Here is a 20705-nt window from a genome sequence, read left to right as displayed (position 1 = left end):
CCTACAAATAATGACGCTTGCGACGACCGTGTTTCAGAATAATGAAGAGTGAACACAGGTCAAATCAATTTTATTTTAGTCCAAATTCACAAAATGAATTTGTCTCAGTGGACTTCACAGTTTTACGAATTTGTCTCAATGGACTTCACAGTTTTAAAATAAAATTGAAATTAAAAATATAAAAGTGAAAATAGAATTATTTGCACACGGTGCGCATCATTCTTCCCATGTGTTAATAACAACTCAAATTAACGTTCCTATAAAGAAGGTGGAGGTTTTTTTTTTTTACTGTGCATTTGTTTTTTTACAGCAAGGGTTTCTTTCAAAACTTCAGCGAGTATCCTTAGCAACATTAATCCATGTATCAAAACCTCGCAATCTATTTGACAATTGTTTCAGTCAGATCGTCAGCCGTGGGCTCAGTGAGGTTGGTCTGACGCAAGCCTGGTGTCTGACCTGAATATGAAGCCTCCGCAAACACAGGCAGGCTGTGTTACATTTACAAAAAATGACAATTTGTGTGTATTGAGTGTGTATTACAGCAATAAGTGAATGGACAGTGTATTATTGGATATACAGCCCTGCATCATTCTGTTCATCCACTTAAATGCAATTAAAAATGTCCCCTGATTAATCGAAAAGCCATAATTTTGAAAGCCATAAAAAATAGTTTAACTGCTCCTTTAACTAAACTGGCATAAACAATATAAAACTATAACACTTTATATATATATATATATAAACAGTTTTCGCCAAATTGTTAAAAATTGTCTTTTAAAACTAAAAATATTAAATAGCATTATTAAACTAAATGAATAGAGGAAAGCTAAAGGTTCGATGGTCATCTTTTCCCCCAAAAGTCCTCCCGTCTTTTCTGAGCACGCTCCAAGATAGCCGACGCAGCGGAACACGAGGCTGCGGAGCACCATGACATCCTCGAGAAATGCTCATCTGGATGGTTGAATGGAGGAACAGGGAGACGGAGAGTGAGTGATGGCTGTGATGGTCATGCATGTCTGTTTTTTACAATTTCCTGTTTGTTTATTTTCAACAATTTTGAAAAAGATGAAAGGACTTCTTACCCTCTTCACATTCACCGGCTTTCCTCATAAACTGACACTGCCTGACCCCGTGATCACCTTGGACGACACAAAAAGGAAGTTCAATCTTTCAGCCGTTAACTCACCTGGTCGCTCACTCAGTGACTCGGTGACTCAATCACCTTACAGTCACGTGCATTCACCCTCCACTCCACTCAGTCACTCTGCTCCACCGGCTCCATGACTCACCGTTGTGCAGAAAGTCGGGCTTCCTCAACATTCCCTGTATTCCGTGCACTGGAGGTCGTAGCTCTTGGGATGGAGGAGTATACCTAACCCTGGCTGGTTTACAGATTGACCTGTGGTCTGCGGGGGGAGGGTAATGGGGATTGTTGGACCAAGCCTCTTTTCTTCTGGCCGACGCCTCAGCTGCAGTGGAGCTGATCGGCAGTTTTCTCACCAGCATGGCGCCTCCTGCAGAGGCGACCAATTAAAGATTGAAATTGGACCTGGTTCTATTTGGAGCCATTAGTTTGGATTAGCCTCACACTTAGTTTGTGTGTGCGTGTGTGTGTGTACAGTACCAGTGACCGGTGTGGTCAGGTCATGGTGAGTCCTATGAGATGTTCTCGTCGTCATCAGCGGAGCATGTAGCCTGCCTTCCCTTCTGTCGAACACAGAGAAACAGACAGATGGAAGATACGGCAGCAGGTGTTTCCTGTGGTTTCCTTTGGAGAATCTCACAGACGTTTTTCAAATGTGTCTCATGTAAGCACTGTAAAAATCATTCTGACAGGAAACCTTTTTAAATCCCATCTACTTGCAGGCGACAACATCTGCAACACAGCTGCGGCTGAAGGGCCGGTTGTAAATGTATAGCTGTAACTACTCCATAACGTATTCATAAATGTTTTCTGCAATTGATTATTATTTATATAAGTTACAAATTTTGTTTATTGCTGTGTAATAAAAAGTTCCGGCAGGGCCATACAAAATGCCTTGGCGGGCCACATTTGGCCCCCGGGCCTTGAGTTTGACACCTGTGAACTAGACAATTACTTTCTCTAATACTTTCATCCATTGATTTTTAGTCTAGTGTTTGTTTATTTTCTAACCCTTTCAGTGGTCCTTTTTGGATTTCCGTCCTTAAATTAGACAGCAAGACATCACTTACTCGTCTGTATTTTCTTCTTCTACTTCTACTACTTCTTGCCCCCTCTTCTCTGGTTCCCATGCTTGTGGTATTTCAGCTGGAGGACCTCCGGTGGCGTGTGCCGAAGACCTTTTACTGGAGTAGGCGGAATCACTGTTAACAAAACACACAGTCACAGATTGTGTTACGTGCCATCCTACTGCTGTAAAGGAACGGTAATCACTGGTATTTGGAAAGACCTTGGCAGATCTAGAGGCTCCACACTGGGCATTCTGTGTCCCTCCCTCTGCTGACACGGTTCCACTGTCAGGTACTGTGTGGGGGGGTAGTCGTCATCATTGTCCTCCCAGTGAATAGTGTTTTGAGAATGGAGCTGGCCCAGGTGCTGCCTAGAGAAGTTCTCCCCCCAGGCTCGCAGACGGTATGACCAGGCTTGTTGACGCAAGTCTGATGCCTTTGGAAAAAAAACAAAAAACGCCGACCATAAAAGGTCAGAAGGTCCGATGCCTTTGGAAAAAAAACGCCGACCATAAAAGGTCAGAAATTAATACAAAGCGGTCCTTGTAACTGAAGGGGACACCATGGAAAAAAAATGGAAAATATTTCAGTTGTTATTGTTATCAGAATCCAAAAACACGTTGCAGGTCTACCGCTGCCTCCTGTGGTCAGTCTTTGAAACACAGGTAAATCTGAACTGTAATTCAATCAATACAGGTAGCTCTTTTTTAAAATTATTTTTCTATTAGAATAGTTAAAACAATGATCAGAAGACAATGTGAGCATGAAAAAAGTAGAACTCTACATTAGATCGATCTTTACAGCAGATGTTGTTGAATTATAGTCCGTGATATAATCAACCAATTAGACCAAACAGGTGAAAATGATCATTATTTTTTACATGTAGAGAACAGTTGTTTGCTAGATATCTTCTGCCAGTTATCTTTGGACTAACCTTTGCCTGTAGTACTTTAGCAAGGCTCATTTTGTAACTGTTTATATTTAGGAAGGCAGATAAAGATATACATTAAAGGAAAGTGAACTGCTTGTCATGGTGACACATCACACCACCGCACACAACCAAATGGGACCTCTGTTTTTAACCCAGCACCAAAGTGAACAGTGGGCAGCTTTAAGTGCCCGGGGAGCAGTGTGCCATGCTCAGAGGTAACCTGGCAGCTGGTGGACTCCAGACCCAAGTCCACTTCCCACTTAGCCATCACTGCCCTGTTTTTATACATGTTTTATAAAAAATACATGTTTTTATAATTGTTTTTAACCTGTTTTTAAACTCACAAACTAAATCAGTAAAACGTTAATAACAAGGGGGAGAATTTGAGACCTTCACTATTTCTTCACCTTAGCTTTAGAGGAACAGACTCAGGTTAGTGGTTTAAAACAGGGTCATGGTAAGTCTGGGGTCTGATCTGAGGTCAGTGTGAGGTCACAGTTGTTGTTTTTTACCAGAACTGACGCCAATGTTGAAATCATTCACCTCTTTGAACTCGATTTCAGTAGAAAAAAAACTGCGATCTCTGAACATAAAATAAAATAATTAGGAACTAGAAAGTGAGACCATATCACTCTGGTTCTGGCTTCTCATCATGAAGGAATAGGATGGACTATATTCTTAGTTCTCAGGTAAAGCTGGGTTATCCTTTAGGCCTAGACTGCTGGGGCAACTCCCATGGTGCACTGAAGACTTTCTATATTTCTTCAAATAAAAACATGCATATTAATTAGAGTCCTGATGATAACAATGTTGCCTCTTTCTCCATTAATTTATCCCCTTCTTTTAAAGCTGTTCCTACGTCTGTATCTTAACAGATTGTGTAATTGTCCCTTTCTTCCATTGCCAAGGCAGATGGCTGAACACTGAGGCTGGAGCTGCTGGAGGTTTCTTCCTGGTAAAAGGAGGGTTTTCTTTCCTGCCACTGTTTAACATCTAATTTGGTTTTCAATTATATTTTTTAAACTGATTCTTCTGCTGCTTTGTATTGTTGACATCATATTGTTAAAATCCTTATAATTTAATGTTGACGAGGGATGGACTGAACATTACTTCCAACTACATATTACTACTCATATTACTTCTAATACTTATGATAAAAGAAATCTAATGAGTCATCGAGCGCTGCAGCAGTCCAAGCATATTACTTCTATGATAAAAAGAAATCTAACGAGTCATCGAGTGCTGCAGCAGTCCATGGCTCCCATTGGTTGATGACAACAGTCAGTCCCAAGCCAGTACTGATCAACATCCCGTCCCTTGTGGGAGCTGTAGTTGTTTGTTTGCATGTGTATTCAGAGTCAGTGAGCAAATTAAAGTGAAAATAAATCAAGGTGCACTGATGTGTGAGAAAATAATTGTCGGTGTTAAATTAATGACGCGTTCATGCGACCAAAACCAGTTAACTCAGCCTGCCATAAAAATAACACATTGAGAGAGGCAGCAGTGGCTCAACACCTGCTGTTCTCTGTGAGACAGGGGTGTCAAATATATGGCCGATGGCCCAAAACCAGCCCACTAACTTCGATCCGGCCCACTTGATGAATTTTGCGGCCCAAAACCAGCCCACTAACTTGTTCCATCCGGCCCACTTGATGAATTTTGAAGAAAAACAAAAAATACACAAATACTTCATGTTCAGGATATTTTTCATCAACACACACAGAGAACAACTGACCTGAGGGATGTATCCAGATGTGGTTCCACCCCGTTCTGGCAAGTAATAGTTGGCCTCATACTCTGTTCTGTCACACACATAAAACAATAAACACATTACGATCCTTAGTGTACACAATAGGGTACAACACAACACAAGTGCTTAAACACACACAAACACACACCTGGGCTCTGGCTTTGGTGGTGAAGGTGAGGATGGCCCGTCACCTGACGGTCCAAGCTTCTTCTCCTTTTTTTTAGTCTTCTAAAAAGTAAAAATAAAGAAAATGTGTAATATAGTAGTAAAGTAACAGTAGAACACACCTGACCTTTGTGCTTTAAACACACACACACACACACACATCAGTACCCTGTACGTGTGAAAAATAGGAGCTGGCTGCTCCACATGTTTCCGTAGCCGTGGTCCTGCGGGAGGTTCAATGTACTGGTAGCTGCACTGATATTCTGTTTCCATTGAAACCGGGTTTTGCTGGAATGGAACGGCCGACCTGACGCCAGTGTACAAAGACTGCAGGGAGTAGAGTTTATAAAATGTAAAGTCAAGTTCACGGCTCAATCGGTCAGGCAGCTGTTGTAGTCCAAACATATTTATGAAGATTGAATGTTCTTCATCTTCTTCAATCTCTTCATGAATGAATGATTAAAGAATCATTCATTCATTCATTCATGAAGATTGCGCAGCTATGCCTGCTATATTTTGGTGACTCAACAGCTTTTTATGTTTTATGTTTTTATGGCCAACCATTAATTTTTCAAATAACTAATCTAACAAAATAAAAAATTAATTCTTTCATCAACAAAAGTCAAATCAAGTTTTTTGAGTTTTTAGAGATAATTCAGAGTTTATACAAGAAATATTTATTGGGGTTCTTCATTTGGGGTACCACAAACATATAAAGTATATTCAGTTAATGAGTTATATCTCAATGTGTTTATGTATAAAAACAGGGTTAAGTTCGTGCATGTATGAATGAGTATCCACATTGCTAAAAAAAAAAGCAGAAAAAACAAAAGTAGGAGTTTGTAAAGTTTCTGATCAGACTCATGCCTCCACCTTCTGGTCACCCAGCTTAACTACATGTCTCTAACTCAAACTCGTGTGATCCATGACTTCATACCTGCTCTGCAACCTGTATCGGCGTTGGCGACACTGGTTTCTTCCAACTAAACTGTTTGTGGTACTCTGTCTTGGGAACTGTTGGCCTATGATGTGGAGACTTGAGCGCCACCCGCCGGCTCAAAGCATTCTTGTCCTTTGTAACACAACACAGTTAAAAAGAAAGATCTATTAGCCAAGGTAGTTGTTGAATCTGTTTTGGATTCAACAAAACAGAAACACATCTTGGGGTCTGTCACCTGAGTGATCAACTGCTGTGCTTGATATGGCGGTGCTGCAGCTGGAGGGGGTCGGCCTGTCTCTGACTGGCAGACAGGATGGGGAGAGTAGGACTTGGCTAAAGAGGATTAAAGGATATAAAAATAAGAAGGGAAATAAATTTTATTTTATGAGGAACAGTTTCATAAGACCAAATTAGCTGAAAGAAAACAAAATGGTTTTGCATTTACCAAGTGTTGATGTTTTTGTCAACTTTCCCGCCGACCCGATTTGTGCTGCTTCTCTTTCGCTCTTCGGTCGTTGTGGTTCAACCGGTGGTCCTTCCACCAGTGGCATTTCTGGTTCTGCATCCTGTTGTGGCCCAGTTGTGGGCTCATGCCGCTCAGGAGACTCAAGTTCCTCTCTGGGTGTGAAGGGTTTTGTGCCGTTGGTGGTGGTGTATCGACCATATGCTGTGACAGGGACGAAAGAGCTGGATTTGAACACTGCAAATGTTTACCACAAAAATACAGCTTTATATGAAATATTTTTTTAATACATTGGTCGTGGTCATAGTGTCTGCTTGATGGCCACGTGGTTCTCGGAGCGGTGGCTTGGTACGGGTGGTGCTGCGGATCTGAAGAACGATAGATGGAGGCGTAGGACCGTGCCAGAGCTCCAGCATCAAACCTTCTTCGACGCTGCAGGTCTGGCTCTCTACCAAAACCTGAGAGAAGAAATTGATTTTGTGTATTAGAAATTTTATTTTGTACTTGTACCTTCCATGAACATTTTATACTGTTTCTAGCTAAGCTTAGCTTTTTTTAAAATATATTTTTTGGCTAACTTTTAGATGATTTTTTTTAGAGACAATTTTACAAAAAAAGATGATGATTCTGGTGTTATACCCAAGTAACTGGAGCAAAGGCCAGCCATTGGGGCGTAGCAGTCAGAAGACGGAATCCTTCCACAAGATTTTCCATACTGCCTACGGTATTCACTCTAAAACGCAAAAATAAAACAAAATATCAAACATACAGTTTAATTAATTTTTGTACTTAGAGAGAGAATAGTGACATTATGGATATTTAATCCAAACACGAGACTACACCACTAGATGCTGCTAATCTCAACACGTACACAACACGTAAACATTATACACTCACAGCCACTGCTAATGACTTCAAATGTGAAACCCCTCACATTAGGATTTTTCAAAATTAAGTCTGATGTAAACCACAGTTATAATAGTTATGGAATTCCCATTAGTTTAGTTTCATTTGTTTTTATTTTCGTTTTATATCGTTTTAGAGCGAGTTTGGTAGTTTTATGTAGTTTTCATTTTTTGCTAAATGTTTAGCTTTTATGAGTTGTATTGGTATTAGTTTTCCCATAATGCGGCTTGTTAGTCAGGTGTAGGTATGTATTTCAAAATATGTCAAAATGTATTCAGAAAAACAGCAAAATAGCAGCCTTCAATTCAAAACGTACTGCTGAGGTTAGATACTGATAGTGTTAGCATCAAAAATAGCCAAAAGGCTAAAGACACAGACAAAAAACAAAACAGTCATTCATAAAACACACGTCAAAAAGGGGGCATTTCTGAGGGGCATTTTATCTATAATTTCAGTACGTTTTAGTCAAGTTTTTTTAAACAAACAATACAGTTGCAGCTACTTATCAATGTTATTATTGCTTCTATTGTATGCATTAGTTTCCGTTTACTATAATAACCTCGACAGTCTGCCAGTCCGTTAAATCTCTGTTACACGGATAAGGCGGATTATTTTTTCAGATTTTGTCAGATTACTCGCGACTCAACAGGTTGGTTACTTCGCTCTGGTAAACCGTAACTACTATTTCATTAATGAGTTTATTAAAAGACAATTAAACTCACCTCTAACGCAATTTTTAAGTCAGTTACATGTCAGTTAGGAATAATTAGTTAGCCACTGCTAACACCTGTTGTAATTTCTGTTGTTTACCTCGTAGCGGCAAGTCATGGCGCACCCACCGCTGCACAAAACATCACACAATGTGCCAACCAACTGACCGGTGGGGTGTGTAGTCGGTTGACTGGCTCGTTATATGAAAAAAATAAATAAAATAGTGTATTCTGCTCGTAAACGAACTAACCGGCGGCACTAGTTAAAGCCAAAGCGTCACTTTCATACGCCGCTGTTTCTATAGCACCACTGCGGCGTCACGTACGCGCAGTCGCGTTAGCAACTATATGACGTCAAACCGGACTCGGGTTGTAAGGATAAAAATTTCAACTAAAAAGATACTATAAAAAAGCCCAGTCAACAAGAGGAGTACTATTAAGCACTTCAGGCAAACAAGAACCGGTAATATTTATTTTTATTATTTTACTGACGCGAGTATTTAATACGTTTTCTAAGGCGTTATTGTTTTTGATGCTTAAAAAAAATACATATATTAATAGGATATTTTTTCACCTTTCTTATTGAATTTATAATTCAGGATAATAATAAAAAAAGGCAAGTTCATACATATATTTATGTGTATAAATACATATATGTATATATACACATTTTTTTACTTATTATTCATTCACAGTTGTTTTTCTGTCCAAAAAACAAAAACTCAACACAGTTCGCTGTTACAAAATTGCACCACTTTTATTCATTTAAGGCTTTTTAGTTATTTACTTAACATTTGGCTTCACCCTCTCCCTCCATTCCTCCCCTCCCTCATCCACTTCCTCCTCCTTGTTCTCCTCCTCCACACCCCGTGCCTGACCTCAGAGCTTGCACTACTGCTGCTTTTTTTTTTTTAATTTTTACTCAGATTTTTACCATTTGAAAAAAAAAAACCAAACAAATTCTGACACACGCATTTGTTACAAAGTGGAGATTTGAATCTGAACCTCAAACACATCACAAATCATGCCATACACAGAAACACAAGCAGGTCCATATCTCAGTGATGTCATCATCATACATTTTCTTCTTGACCACAAGGTTACCAGCATCTGACTGCAGGTGCAACTATTTTTAAGATATCTGATTGGCTGGATGAAAGCAATATATATATATATATATATATATATATATATATAATTAATGTTTGCCACAACTCAGCCAATCATGACCTAAAGATAAAATAAATAAAAATTAACATGCCCTGTTTGACATAGGACCAGAATGTAGGTAATATCGTAGTCAAAAAGATTAAATTAAAAATTCTCTTTTCAAACAAATTGACAAAAAATAAATGTGATTGTGTCCCGTTTGAAATTTATTTTGGAAAAAAAAAATTGCACCATTGCCTGGCTCGATTGTGTTAGTATCCGAGCGTGATGTTGGGTCATTGCTGCCTCTTGTGGCCTTTTACATAGAACTGCTTTTTTTTTTTTTTTTTTTGCAAATAGAAATATTTCTCTGTCAAGTCTTGTCAAGTCTGTGAAAATAAATATACTGATGTAAAAACATGGCATTTTCCCTTGATTTTCTTTTGGCTAGAGATGCTGTGGGTGTCTTCTACCATTCTGCCACAGGGGGCAGTAGTGAGAACATTGAGGCTTTAACAATAATGCAGCACAAAAAAAGGCATATTTCATTTAAGTCAAATGAAACCACGTGACCCATTTTTATGCTGCATATAATAGGAAGAACTTTTATGCCAAGACTTTCTGAAAACTTTGCTGTTAGAAATTATTTTGGCTGTTTTCAAAACTTCAGTTGTCCTATTTGCTTCAACTGTTCACAGCACATTATCAAAACAATAGTCAGCACTGGACTGAAAACAAGTCACAATTGCCAAAGACTGACTTTTGTCTCTTAGTCAAAAGCTTCTGCAGGGGCATGCAAACAGTCACAGCACCTCCTGGAGGTCAGAGCGAGTTCTGAGAAAAATATGAACATGCTACATGAGTGAACATACCGGAGGAGGAGCCAATGAAGTACTGATGTCGGTACCATGGTACCAGTTATAAAACCACTGAAACACTGTGCAGAAGCAGAACTCACAGAGGTCACCGGCCAAAACACACTGAACCTGCAAGCTAATTACTTGCATTTCAAACAGAACACGGACTATTCAACTGATTTGTCTGACCATGCGTATTGGCCAATAGGGGGTGTGGTTACATCTATAAGCCCAACCTCTCAAATTTGGCTGTGATTCTGTGGAACACTGAGATTATACTTGGATTATTTACACTAAAATCATCTTCATGTACGCTGCTCTTAATGCTAACACAATGTGTTTTTAAACTGAAACAGCGTTGTTTCTTTCCAAATGACTTATTTAAAGGAGAGACACCACAAATTAGCACGAGGAGCTGGTTCAGTGTAAAGAAATAAAAAACACTGAATCATTTGGCTAAAGTGATGCAAACTCTTCCTCATTAGCCAAGCAAAAACAGTATTTTTTGGATGTTTACAAACATTTTTTGTGCACAATTAAAAATTTAAATACTGATCTGAGCATCTGACCAGCTCCATCAATTTTTTTCCACTAATATTTGACCATCATACTAAAAAAATTCTATGAATTCATCTGGTCAATGAAAATAGTTTGACCGTCAGAATAACTTTTTCCACGAACAACCTTTTTTTGGGGGGTTATTATTAATATTAATCATTAGATACATATGTGGATAATGAAACAGAACCAACACTTTTGTCCTGTTCAGTAATTAGTAACAATAACAAACCGCCACGTCCTCACTTTAGGCCCAACTGGCCTGGTTCACTTTTGCTACTTAAACAAACACTCTCACACATACACACACATACACACAAAGCTAAAGTACTGGACCAGTGTGAGTCTGCTGTCTAAAGGCAACATGTCCGCCCTGAGCAACAGATTTGATGTCAGCTCTGTGCCGCTGCCGTTAATGCTAACCAGTTAGCCTTAGCAACTGTATTCTATTTCTTTGAAAATAATGACAAACCATTAGCATATTCCTCACAGAACAAATTAGCACATGGTTTGCTACTATTACTGTTTCAGAACAGATGAGCAAAATCTCTACAAACACTTGTAGGCATTTCATCACTACTAGCGCAGCTAAATCAATATATTCAGCTCCAGCAAAAACTCGCCCAAAGCTAACAAAAGAGATGAAAGCTGGCAACTACGGACGCTGTCAGAGCGAGTAGCTAGCAGCTATCATCGTGTTGCCATGTTATCATGCTACAAATGTCTCAAAGTTTAAAGAAAGTGCTTAGACTTACAGGCTTGTTAAATTAATGAAGAACGTGCTAGCCCAAAACTACAGTTGAATTAGTGGTAAATCCGTAGGGTTTGAAAACCCTGCCAAAATATCTGCCTTGGCTAATATAGGTTAGCGCAGAGCTAACAACACCATGAGCTGACACCTAACCTGCTGCATTTCATACCTCGTCCCACAAAACAATACCATGAAATTTTATACTTTTTTTTTTAAACATGGTCAGAAATATAACCAATATAATAATAATAATAATAATAATGATAATCACGGTATAAATCCACAGGTTAAACCAGAGCCAAACACGCACATACATTGAAATCAGCCATTTTCGGTGCTACGTCATCATTATCATGGCAACTCCGGCACCGACATGGCCGATGGTGATGGTGATGGCGTTAAAGACTCAGTGCTGCAGGAAATACAGAAAGAAAAAGAAACACTAGGAAAGAAACATTTTAAAAAGAACAAAAATCAAATAGGCAAGAAGCCACTCCCCTAGCGCAAAAAACAGCCTAGCAGAGCGCAAGATGGAAACTGTAGTTTACATTGTTTGGACAAAACCCCTGTTCTCCCGTCCCAGATTTCCTGCATTCCGCATCCTCATTATGGACGTCAACTCCGCTGATGGTTTGATGTTTTTCTTTTAATGAAGCCAAGGCAAAAGTCTCTGTTAGAGAGGGTGATAGAAGGGACAGAAGGTGTGGTCAGGTGTTAAAGGGGAGTGACCAGCTGGAAGATGTCCTGTGATTGGTTGGTCTGTTGGTTGGTGGTCTGATGAGCAGAAAACTGGATTAAAAACAAAAAAAAAGTCAGATAAATAATCAATTGCGTTTGTGTGAAAACATTGTATTAATAATTAACCAATGCCGACCTGTCATTAGAGAAGCTGACAGGTGGACTTTTTGCGAGTTTTGCCCGGAACTGGACTCTTCCTGTTAATCTGCCGCACAAGGTCGTAGAAGATCTGCACCAAAAATAAAAAAAAAAGTGTAAAACTTTTTTTAATCGGTGCTGATTTTTAAAAGAAATGAATTATCTGGTATGATAAACTCACCTCGTTGACGTTAATCTTGCTCTTGGCTGAAGTCTCCAAAAAGGCGCAGGAGTTCCACTGACGAGCGAGACCAATGCCTGACTCTTTGGCCACCACACGCTCCACCTCCAGGTCACACTTGTTTCCAACCAGGATCATAGGAACCTGCAACACCGTGACATTTTTACAACTGAGATCACAACATTATAGGTTTCATGGAAAATCAAATTCCTTAATGGTCAAAAAAAATAAATTTCAATTGACGTTATACATTTTGCAGTACCAAATATTAGCCAGCAGATGGCCCCAGTAGTGTGTAACTACATTAATATGCACAGTTCTCTTTTTAGGGGCGTGTAATGCAGTTGATTTTTAATAATCAAATTCAAATATGTCTCACGTCTTCAGTGTCCTTCACTCTCAGGATCTGCTCTCTGAGGTCCTGAAGATCATTGAAGGTAGACTGAGCTGTGATGGAATAAACCAGAGCGAATCCCTGACCGTTCTTCATGTACAAGTCTCTCATCGCTGTGAATTGTTCCTGCAGACGGAGGAAGTTGATTTTTGAAATTATCAGATGTAAACTTAATAAATTGGTGTTTGATATAAAACACCACAGGCGTGAGGCAGCTGAATTTTTTTTTTTTTTTTTTGGTGTAAACTTAATAAATTGGTGGGTTTTTTTTTTAAGTCCAAGCGGTAGTTCTTACTGTTCCTGCTGTATCTAGGATCTCCAACATACACTGCTGTCCATCGACCTCCACTTGCTGAAAAAACAAAACAAAAAAACATCAGACCATTTGGTCACTGTTTGACACGAAGACGGTCGAAATGTTAGGAAATCGCTTTGGCAGTTCATAGATTTCTTCTAAGAACATATGTCAAACTCAAGGCCTGTGAGTCGAAATGTTAGGAAATCGCTTTGGTAGCAGTTCATAGATTTCTCCTTAGAACATATGTCAAACTCAAGGCCTGTGGACCAAATCCGGGCCGCCGCCTCGTTTTAAATGGCCCATCAGAGCTCAACATGCATGTGCTTATTTTGTTCAAGTTCAATTTTTCTGGTGATTTTTGCTGATGTGCACTTCATCAGCAGGGGTGTCAAATTCATTTTGGTTCACGGGCCGCATGTAACCTAATTAGATGTCAAGTGGGCCGGACCAGTACAATCACACTGTAATAAATTATAAATTGCATTGCAATTCCATGTTTTTCCCCCCATTGTTTTACAAGTATATTAGATATTTATTATTATTAATTCATATTTAATGAAATAATAATCCTTTTACAAAACATAGCTAAACATAAATCTAAACATAAACTGATTTTCTTTTTGTTTTCATTTTTAAAATTCATAGAGCGGTCCGGATTGAACACCCTACTAAGCCGGTTTTGGCCCACGGGCCGTATGTTTGACACCCCTATTCAAAAAGCAGCCTTCACAATGTGCACATATACTGTATGTTTCCATAAAAGAGAAACTAGAGTAGAGCTTGTTTTGAAGCCGACGGTCGTCTTACCTTCCTGTATGAGTCCTCTATCGTTGGGTCATATTTCTCCACAAAGATTCCTTGAACAAACTGCACAGTCTGGATAGACAGATGCAGAGAGACAGAGCCACAGACAGAGGGCGATATAGAGAGAAGTAGGGCAGTGATGTTAATGGAGCTTTGTTCTCTGTCCAATTCAAACTCATTTCATTGGAATTAATGTGACACACTGACACGTCTCCATTATGACTGCACTAAATCACAGCATTGTGGAGAGACTGACACCAGAGTGTGTGTGAGTAATGGTGTGTGTGTGTGTGTGTGTGAGAGAGAGAGAGAGAGAGAAACACCCTTTAAACTGTTTTATATTTAGAATTGAATTCAATAAACTTCAGACTTCAATAGTGTTCTATTCTTATACTGTTACAGTTCCTTGTTTTGTTGTTGTGTCAAGTGTATTATTAACTTTATATTGCGTTGTCAGCACGTATATGAATATACGTGCTAAAAGACTAGTATTTAAAATTTTAAAAACCACAAAACACACACAGAAATGACTATTATCAAAAGTATAAGGGGAAAAAAAAGTATTTTCCTGTGACTTACCAGCGCTGACTTTCCAACGCCTCCCGATCCTAAAACAACCAGTTTGTATTCACGCATTCTGACTGTCTGTCTGCAGGGCGAGAGACACAGAGGCACATAGAGAGAGAGAGAGAGAGAGAGAGAGAGAGAGACAGAAGGAGAGAGTGTAACAAGAAGACAAGCAGGTTACTAGGTTACAAGTGATCACTTCCCAACAACATATCAGAGAGCAGCATTTACATAAGCCCCGCCCTCACTGTGTACGTACCTGGAACTGAAAACCATCAATTACGCACACACACACACACACACACACACACACACAGATAAAGACTTCCTTATTCCTGCTTTAAAGTAATAATTACCCAGCATGCATCTCGTTGAGTACATGAAAACAGTGAAGTCACATGATCGCCCAGCTGGTGATGATGTCACAGCTGTAGAACTCTGCAGAGTGCGAGTGTCATGTTGGCTCTTGTTACTACCAGCACCAGAGGCTACAAACATTATAGTGAAGCATGACTGGTATGTGTGTAAACACACACACACACACACAGGAACAAACGGGGATGTCAAACTTAATTTGATTCAGGGACCGCATACAACCTGAGTAGAAGTGGGCCGGACCAGTACGGTCATAACAAAATTATCAATATATATATATATATATATGTATATATATATATATATATATATATATATATATATTTGAGAGAACATCACTAACATGGGGTGTTAACACTTTCAACGTTCATCAAGTGGGCCGTATTGAACCCCTGAGTGGGCCAATTTTGGCTTGCGGGCCGCATGTTTGACACCCTTTACATAGTTCATCAAATTTTAAATACCTGTATAGGATCTTTCAGTATGTTGCAAATATATTTTGGTCTAAATGACTATTTTGTTTTTAGCTTAGTTTGTCATAACACATTTTGATTTGTTTTTTTATTTACTTTTCTATTCGTTTCAATTATTTGATTTGTTTTCGAGAGATTTTGTACGTTTTTTAAATATATAATTTATAAACTTATATTTATATGTAAATACATATATTTTACCATAATTTAAATATATAATTTAAATTATACCTATAGTTATTTTGAAAGTTCAACAGAAAAGTATCAGTGAAAATAATAGCTTTGCTGTCCGTCAAAACTTTTGACCCTAGTCTGATTCATTTTGCGTTGGCTTTTTTTCTCTCTTGCCGATACACACCTAAGGAAGTGACCCAGGGTTGCGTTTCACTGTTTGTTATACTTCAATAACGTGACAAATAAAACTCTCGAATGTTGAATCCAGAACCCAAGGTTAAACTGACGTCTTCCCTGAACCACTGAAGGTCTGTCACAGCTTTAAGATGAAAATGTTTCAAACTCAAATTTAACAAAAAAAGGCTGAAAACTGGACCTCACAAAGACATACGGTACATAGAGGAAGCTGAGTTGCAGCACTTCCTGTGTACAGATGGTGCTTTAAGGTTACCATGATAGTGAGATAAAAGGGTTTGGTAATGTCAGGAGGAAACGTTAGTATCTCTGTGTACCAATAATCCATTAGTCGTCCACGGACCGTAGATACACGGTCGTACCTGCGGGGTGTCTAAAAACCCAAGATACGTCTGGTGATGTTGACTCTGTCTGGAGGGAGCAGCTATCACTTTTCCACCTGTGGCCATTAAGTCCTCAACAAATGAAACGGTTTTACAGCTTGGAGTAAACAAAAGACAGACTTTATCTACGGTGTCATTTTTAAATCCTGGTTTTTCCATATGTCCGTATAGCAACTTTCATTCACATATTGAACACAGGTGATCCTAACTTTTTAAATTTCAACCATGGGGTCACAGGCCCACATGGGGTCGTCTGAAAGACAAGCTGGCCTAGCTGTACATGTGATCAAGGAAAAACAAAATCTACATCTAGAAAAAAAAAGGATAAAAAATTAAGGATGTCAAAATGGGGTCACAAGACAAAACAGGTTGGAAACCACTGTCCTAGCCTATCCTGACTTTAGCCAACAGTAATCAACTTCAGACGGGATCTATGAAAAAAGACAATGACTCTGAGACTTAAGCGAAACCAGGTGCGACAACCTGTAGATTACATCTAATCTGTCACTAAAGAACGTAAACGTTTCTGTGAAACATTTAGCCTGAGGCAGGTGAAAGTGTAGTGAGAACGCTACGTCCTCGGGCTACGATTTAACCCAGGTCAGCATAGATCGAGACGATAAGGAATTTCATAGTTCTTATAAAATGGGCGCGATACTTTTTTATAGCATTATCATCAAACCATGAGTCTCCTGAACTTCCTTGTCCTTTAATAAAAGTACAACCTTAGCAATGAGCGTTTAACGTTAGCATTTACATAAAACTACATTCAACCAAGACCTAAACAATAACATTATTAGGAGTTAATGTCTAAGTAGTTCAGGAGTAGGAACTGGACTGGTTCGGTTGTTTTGAAGATGTTTCACTTCTAATGCAAGAAAACTGAAGCAGCCTGGATGAGAGATGTTTCTTAACCGAGGAATTATCCCAAAATGTTGGACTTTCCTTAGTCTGTCTTCTGTCCGGGAGTGAGTGAAAAACGGAGCCGAGAAGATTTCAAAGACTGATCAGATCGTGACTCGGCAAGTCTCTTCAACGTGACGCAACAAGTCCTGACCAGTTCATGGACTCTCAGATGATAAGAGCATCAAGGAAAAGTAGACTAACCCAGCAGAACAAAATGGAAAATATTTGAGGCTAGGTCAACATAAAACATAAGCTTCCACCGTAATAAAAATATCATTTTGGGACACCATAAACTGGAAAACATTTTTGGAGCCACCCATAGTTTCCTCCTCTGTAAATAGCTAGGCAATATCTTGCCCTGTGATCGCCAAGTTGTCGCTCAGTCACAGTACTACCCAGCCCGGTGTATAAATAAGTATGGTAACACTTCTAGATTTGTAAGAACTCATAGATATTTTAAAATCTTTAAGCCATGACATGTAGTATTTTTTAACACATAATTGCCGCAAAGGGTTCAACATTTTTAAACGGAAAAAGAAAAACATTTAATAGCTAGATCGAGATTGATAGATCTGTTAATGGCTGGAATGACTAAAAAAAAAAGATGCTAGCTTCCTCTCGTGGCACTACAAAATCTAAAAGTTACTGATGCATTCCCACCATATACTGTCAAGAACTCCAAATACAAAATCCCAAGTACAATACTAAAAATGTGCCTTTAAGTTTTGAAAGATGCTGCTCCTTGTGGACATGTTGGCTAGTGCGCAATGTAGTGCTGTGACTTCCCCTCTGGAGTTTAACATCCTTGGGTTGACTAGTAGTAAAGATGTAGAGATCACGCAAACTTCAGAGCAGGAGCCACAGCAAAATTGTGGCTCATGCAAAATAAAATTTGACAGCAGAGCAAGACTTCTTCGGCAATCTGTTGGTCCAATGTGTTTCTACGCAGAGTGTGTACTCACTGGTGTGTTCAAAAATGTGTTCCGTCAGTTGCGTCTGGTTTAGATGAGTCAACGAAACTGTGGAGATTTCAACCAGGAAGGTATGCAGATGCAATAGCATTAAAAACTGTTTTTAAAGTTCTAGCTCTGAGGTAGTATTCATTTGAAAGAGACTAAAGAGGAACAGAAAACATTCTAGTTTGGACACGTGTATATGAAGCACTTCTGGATGTATGTCGATTTTTAAATGTTTCACTAACAAACGCAGTGCACTGACATGGTCTGGGTCAGGCTGGGCCAAAGTACGGCCTGTGGGCCGGATGCGGCTTGTTTGGCTTTTTGCTATGGCTCGCCAAACTTGTCTAAATTGTTATTGATTTCTATCGTTATACTCCTCCATCTTTCTGCTCCTGACCCACCTGTCAAATTTTAGGACCCATTGTGGCCCGCGGGTCACAAAAGTTAGCCCACGCCTGGTCTACGAGAAAGTCACTGTCTACTGACCATGATAATAGGTCATCAATGACGCCACGTTAAAGGGTCCAGTGTTGAAGCTTTAACATCTGGCAGCTCACATGTGGTGTCCACTGATATGTAGATACAACCCAGTTTTCCAAGGACCTTTAATCCCATTAATTAAAGGTGAAATTAATGTAAAAATTGTTAGGATTTAAATAGTTTCAAGTCCCCCGACACATTCACTAACAACTGGTTGTTAAGTAGCGCTGATTCAACTACAGCATTTCGAATTCGATTTTCCTATCGACAGTGAAAGCAGCACAGTGTTAATCAACTAAAGTAAAGTTGTTGGAGAGAGAGATGGACATCCTCACGCACGCACACGCACGCACAGACTCCACAACTAGGTGGGGCCTGTCAAGACCAAGCGTGCGCGTGCGTCTGCTGCTGACAGTACAACGAAGCCCACTCATGTGCACACATGTACACGCACGCTCCTAAACTACACCCTCTGTGATAAGTAACTTCCGCTCTCCCCATGTCTTTTCCCCCCAGCAGCTCCGCGTGAGTGTCGAGGCTCTGTGGCCGACTCGGGGCGCTCCCCGCTCGGCCACCTTTGGCATTAGGCCCTGCTGCCTGAAAAGAGCGAAAGGGCTGGAGCTCAGAGACCGCTACAGACAGACAGACAGACAGACGGCCGCCATGATGCTCCCACCTGTCTCCCTAATTGTGTGTGTATATGCACAGCTGTAGTTTCACTAACAATATTATTTATAACTGAGCGTCAGTCCGTCTGTCTGAACTCTCCCCGCCTGTCTCTCTCCCTCTGTCTGTCTCTCAGCCCGCCGTCCGCTCGCTTCCGCAAACCCAGCCCTGCAAAGCTCGGCACCGGCCTTTCTCCGGGTCTGTTCACAGTTAATGTCTCGGTCTGTTCCGGGTTAGTGCCGTTAGATAACAAGATCAAAAAAACAAAAACAAAAAAATAATAAATTAGGTTTGATAAAGTGAAAAGGAAGCGCAACTCACCGTCATCCACCCGTACACTCCGCTGCTCTCGCTCTCTCCCTTTCCTCCACTCTGTGTGGTTGTCTCTCTACCAGAGCCGCTCCCTCCCTGCTGCCACCGAGCTAAGATGTCAAGCTACAGTTGATATTTGGACGTATTTTTGTTTCTTTCAAAATAAAACTCATTACAGAGTCAGACGAAAAAGTTCGTTATATGTAATGTTTAAAGACAATTTCCAGTAATGACGTTCATTTAATGGTTTGATGTTGGAACATTGAACATATTTTAAACTATTTACTTAATTAAAGTCTGTCATTAATTTTGCGTGCCTCACATCCGTGCTGACGTTTAGCTCGCAAGGTTATTTTGAAAATGTCGACACTTACTTCCTTTTCCGCTACAACTTCGTCATTTTATCGTTTCCTCCTCGAGTGCTTCCGGCTGTACATAAGATGTTAATGCGTATTTTCCGTCAAATTGAGAATATTTATTTTTTTGTTCGTTCGGTCTATATCACGTTGTAGGTTAAAAAGATAAAACAAAATCAAAACATTAATGAATATTAAAATTAATAAAATAGATTATTATTTTCTGCTTTCTTTTTGTGTTATGATGTTCTATATTTGTATAGTACTTTACAAAAACACAATAAATGTATTAAATAAAAAGCAATAGCGTGTAGCAATAAATCATAATGGACTTTGATAATCTGATCCTAGTTTAATTATTTCTTGTATGACAGTTAAAAAAAAAAAACCTCAACATTATTTTAACAGGAAATGAATGTGTGTGTGCCTGTGAGTGTCCGTGCAGTCACAGCGTGCTGAAGCGTGTTGGTGGGAGTATACTTACAAAACCCTCACACACTTACAACAATTTTGTGAAGACACACCTTAGCAAGCTTCCCCTTTACTAACAAATATCCTGTCTGTATGTGTTTCAGGGTGTGTATGTGTGTGTGTTTTAAATTAGTAGAAAGTAATGGTGTTTTTTTCTAGCAGAACAACACGTTTTGTAAATTATTAAATAAATTAAAACAAATTTTATTTTATTTGTACTGTTTTTTTTATGCATGTTTTGATTATCACCCAAACAACTGGTCGGTAGACACTTAATATCAAAGGTTGTTTTTAAAGCAAATTCAGCCAAAGAGTCCAAACTTAAAGCCCTAACTCGAGTCAAACGTCATTAACTCAGACTGTTACTGAATTCAGACATGGCTCAAATGTTTCTTTGGCGACATGGTCCTAACCACCAGTTCAAACATTTCACACCACGTGAAA

General features: G+C 39.4%; 2 protein-coding genes across 4 annotated transcripts; both read right to left on the bottom strand.

Annotated features, from left to right (window-relative positions):
* Positions 1–299: 299 nt before the first annotated feature.
* mdm1 (Mdm1 nuclear protein) lies at positions 300–8396 on the bottom strand. Of its 2 annotated transcripts, none has more exons than XM_008315323.3 (15): positions 8177–8396; positions 7100–7193; positions 6751–6918; positions 6443–6664; positions 6233–6330; positions 5995–6129; positions 5226–5384; positions 5041–5120; positions 4878–4944; positions 2433–2647; positions 2215–2346; positions 1625–1707; positions 1290–1514; positions 1083–1139; positions 300–951 (listed from the first exon to the last, which is right to left on the bottom strand). In XM_008315323.3, the coding sequence occupies exons 1-15, from the start codon at positions 8192–8194 to the stop codon at positions 842–844; spliced, it is 1863 nt and encodes a 620-aa protein (XP_008313545.1). In that variant the 5' UTR covers positions 8195–8396; the 3' UTR covers positions 300–841. The 2 variants fall into 2 exon arrangements, with proteins under 2 accessions (XP_008313545.1, XP_024913195.1); XM_025057427.1 differs by lacking the exon at positions 8177–8396 and adding an exon at positions 8089–8119.
* A 414-nt stretch (positions 8397–8810) lies between these two features.
* On the bottom strand, positions 8811–19613 carry LOC103382506 (ras-related protein Rap-1b). Of its 2 annotated transcripts, none has more exons than XM_008315326.3 (8): positions 19444–19613; positions 14524–14593; positions 13948–14016; positions 13138–13194; positions 12828–12968; positions 12449–12592; positions 12266–12358; positions 8811–12165 (listed from the first exon to the last, which is right to left on the bottom strand). In XM_008315326.3, exons 2-7 carry the CDS (start codon positions 14578–14580, stop codon positions 12272–12274), a joined length of 555 nt encoding a protein of 184 aa, XP_008313548.1. In that variant the 5' UTR covers positions 14581–14593; positions 19444–19613; the 3' UTR covers positions 8811–12165; positions 12266–12271. The 2 variants fall into 2 exon arrangements, with proteins under 2 accessions (XP_008313548.1, XP_008313547.1); XM_008315325.3 differs by having other exon boundaries at positions 8811–12180; positions 19444–19592.
* Positions 19614–20705: the final 1092 nt, after the last annotated feature.

Source organism: Cynoglossus semilaevis, chromosome 8 (genome assembly GCF_000523025.1).
Source record: "Cynoglossus semilaevis isolate Cse_v1.0 chromosome 8, Cse_v1.0, whole genome shotgun sequence".
Taxonomy (NCBI): Eukaryota; Metazoa; Chordata; class Actinopteri; order Pleuronectiformes; family Cynoglossidae; genus Cynoglossus; species Cynoglossus semilaevis.
Note: the sequence above shows the minus strand (reverse complement) of the source record. Positions and strands in the feature narration are given on the sequence as shown.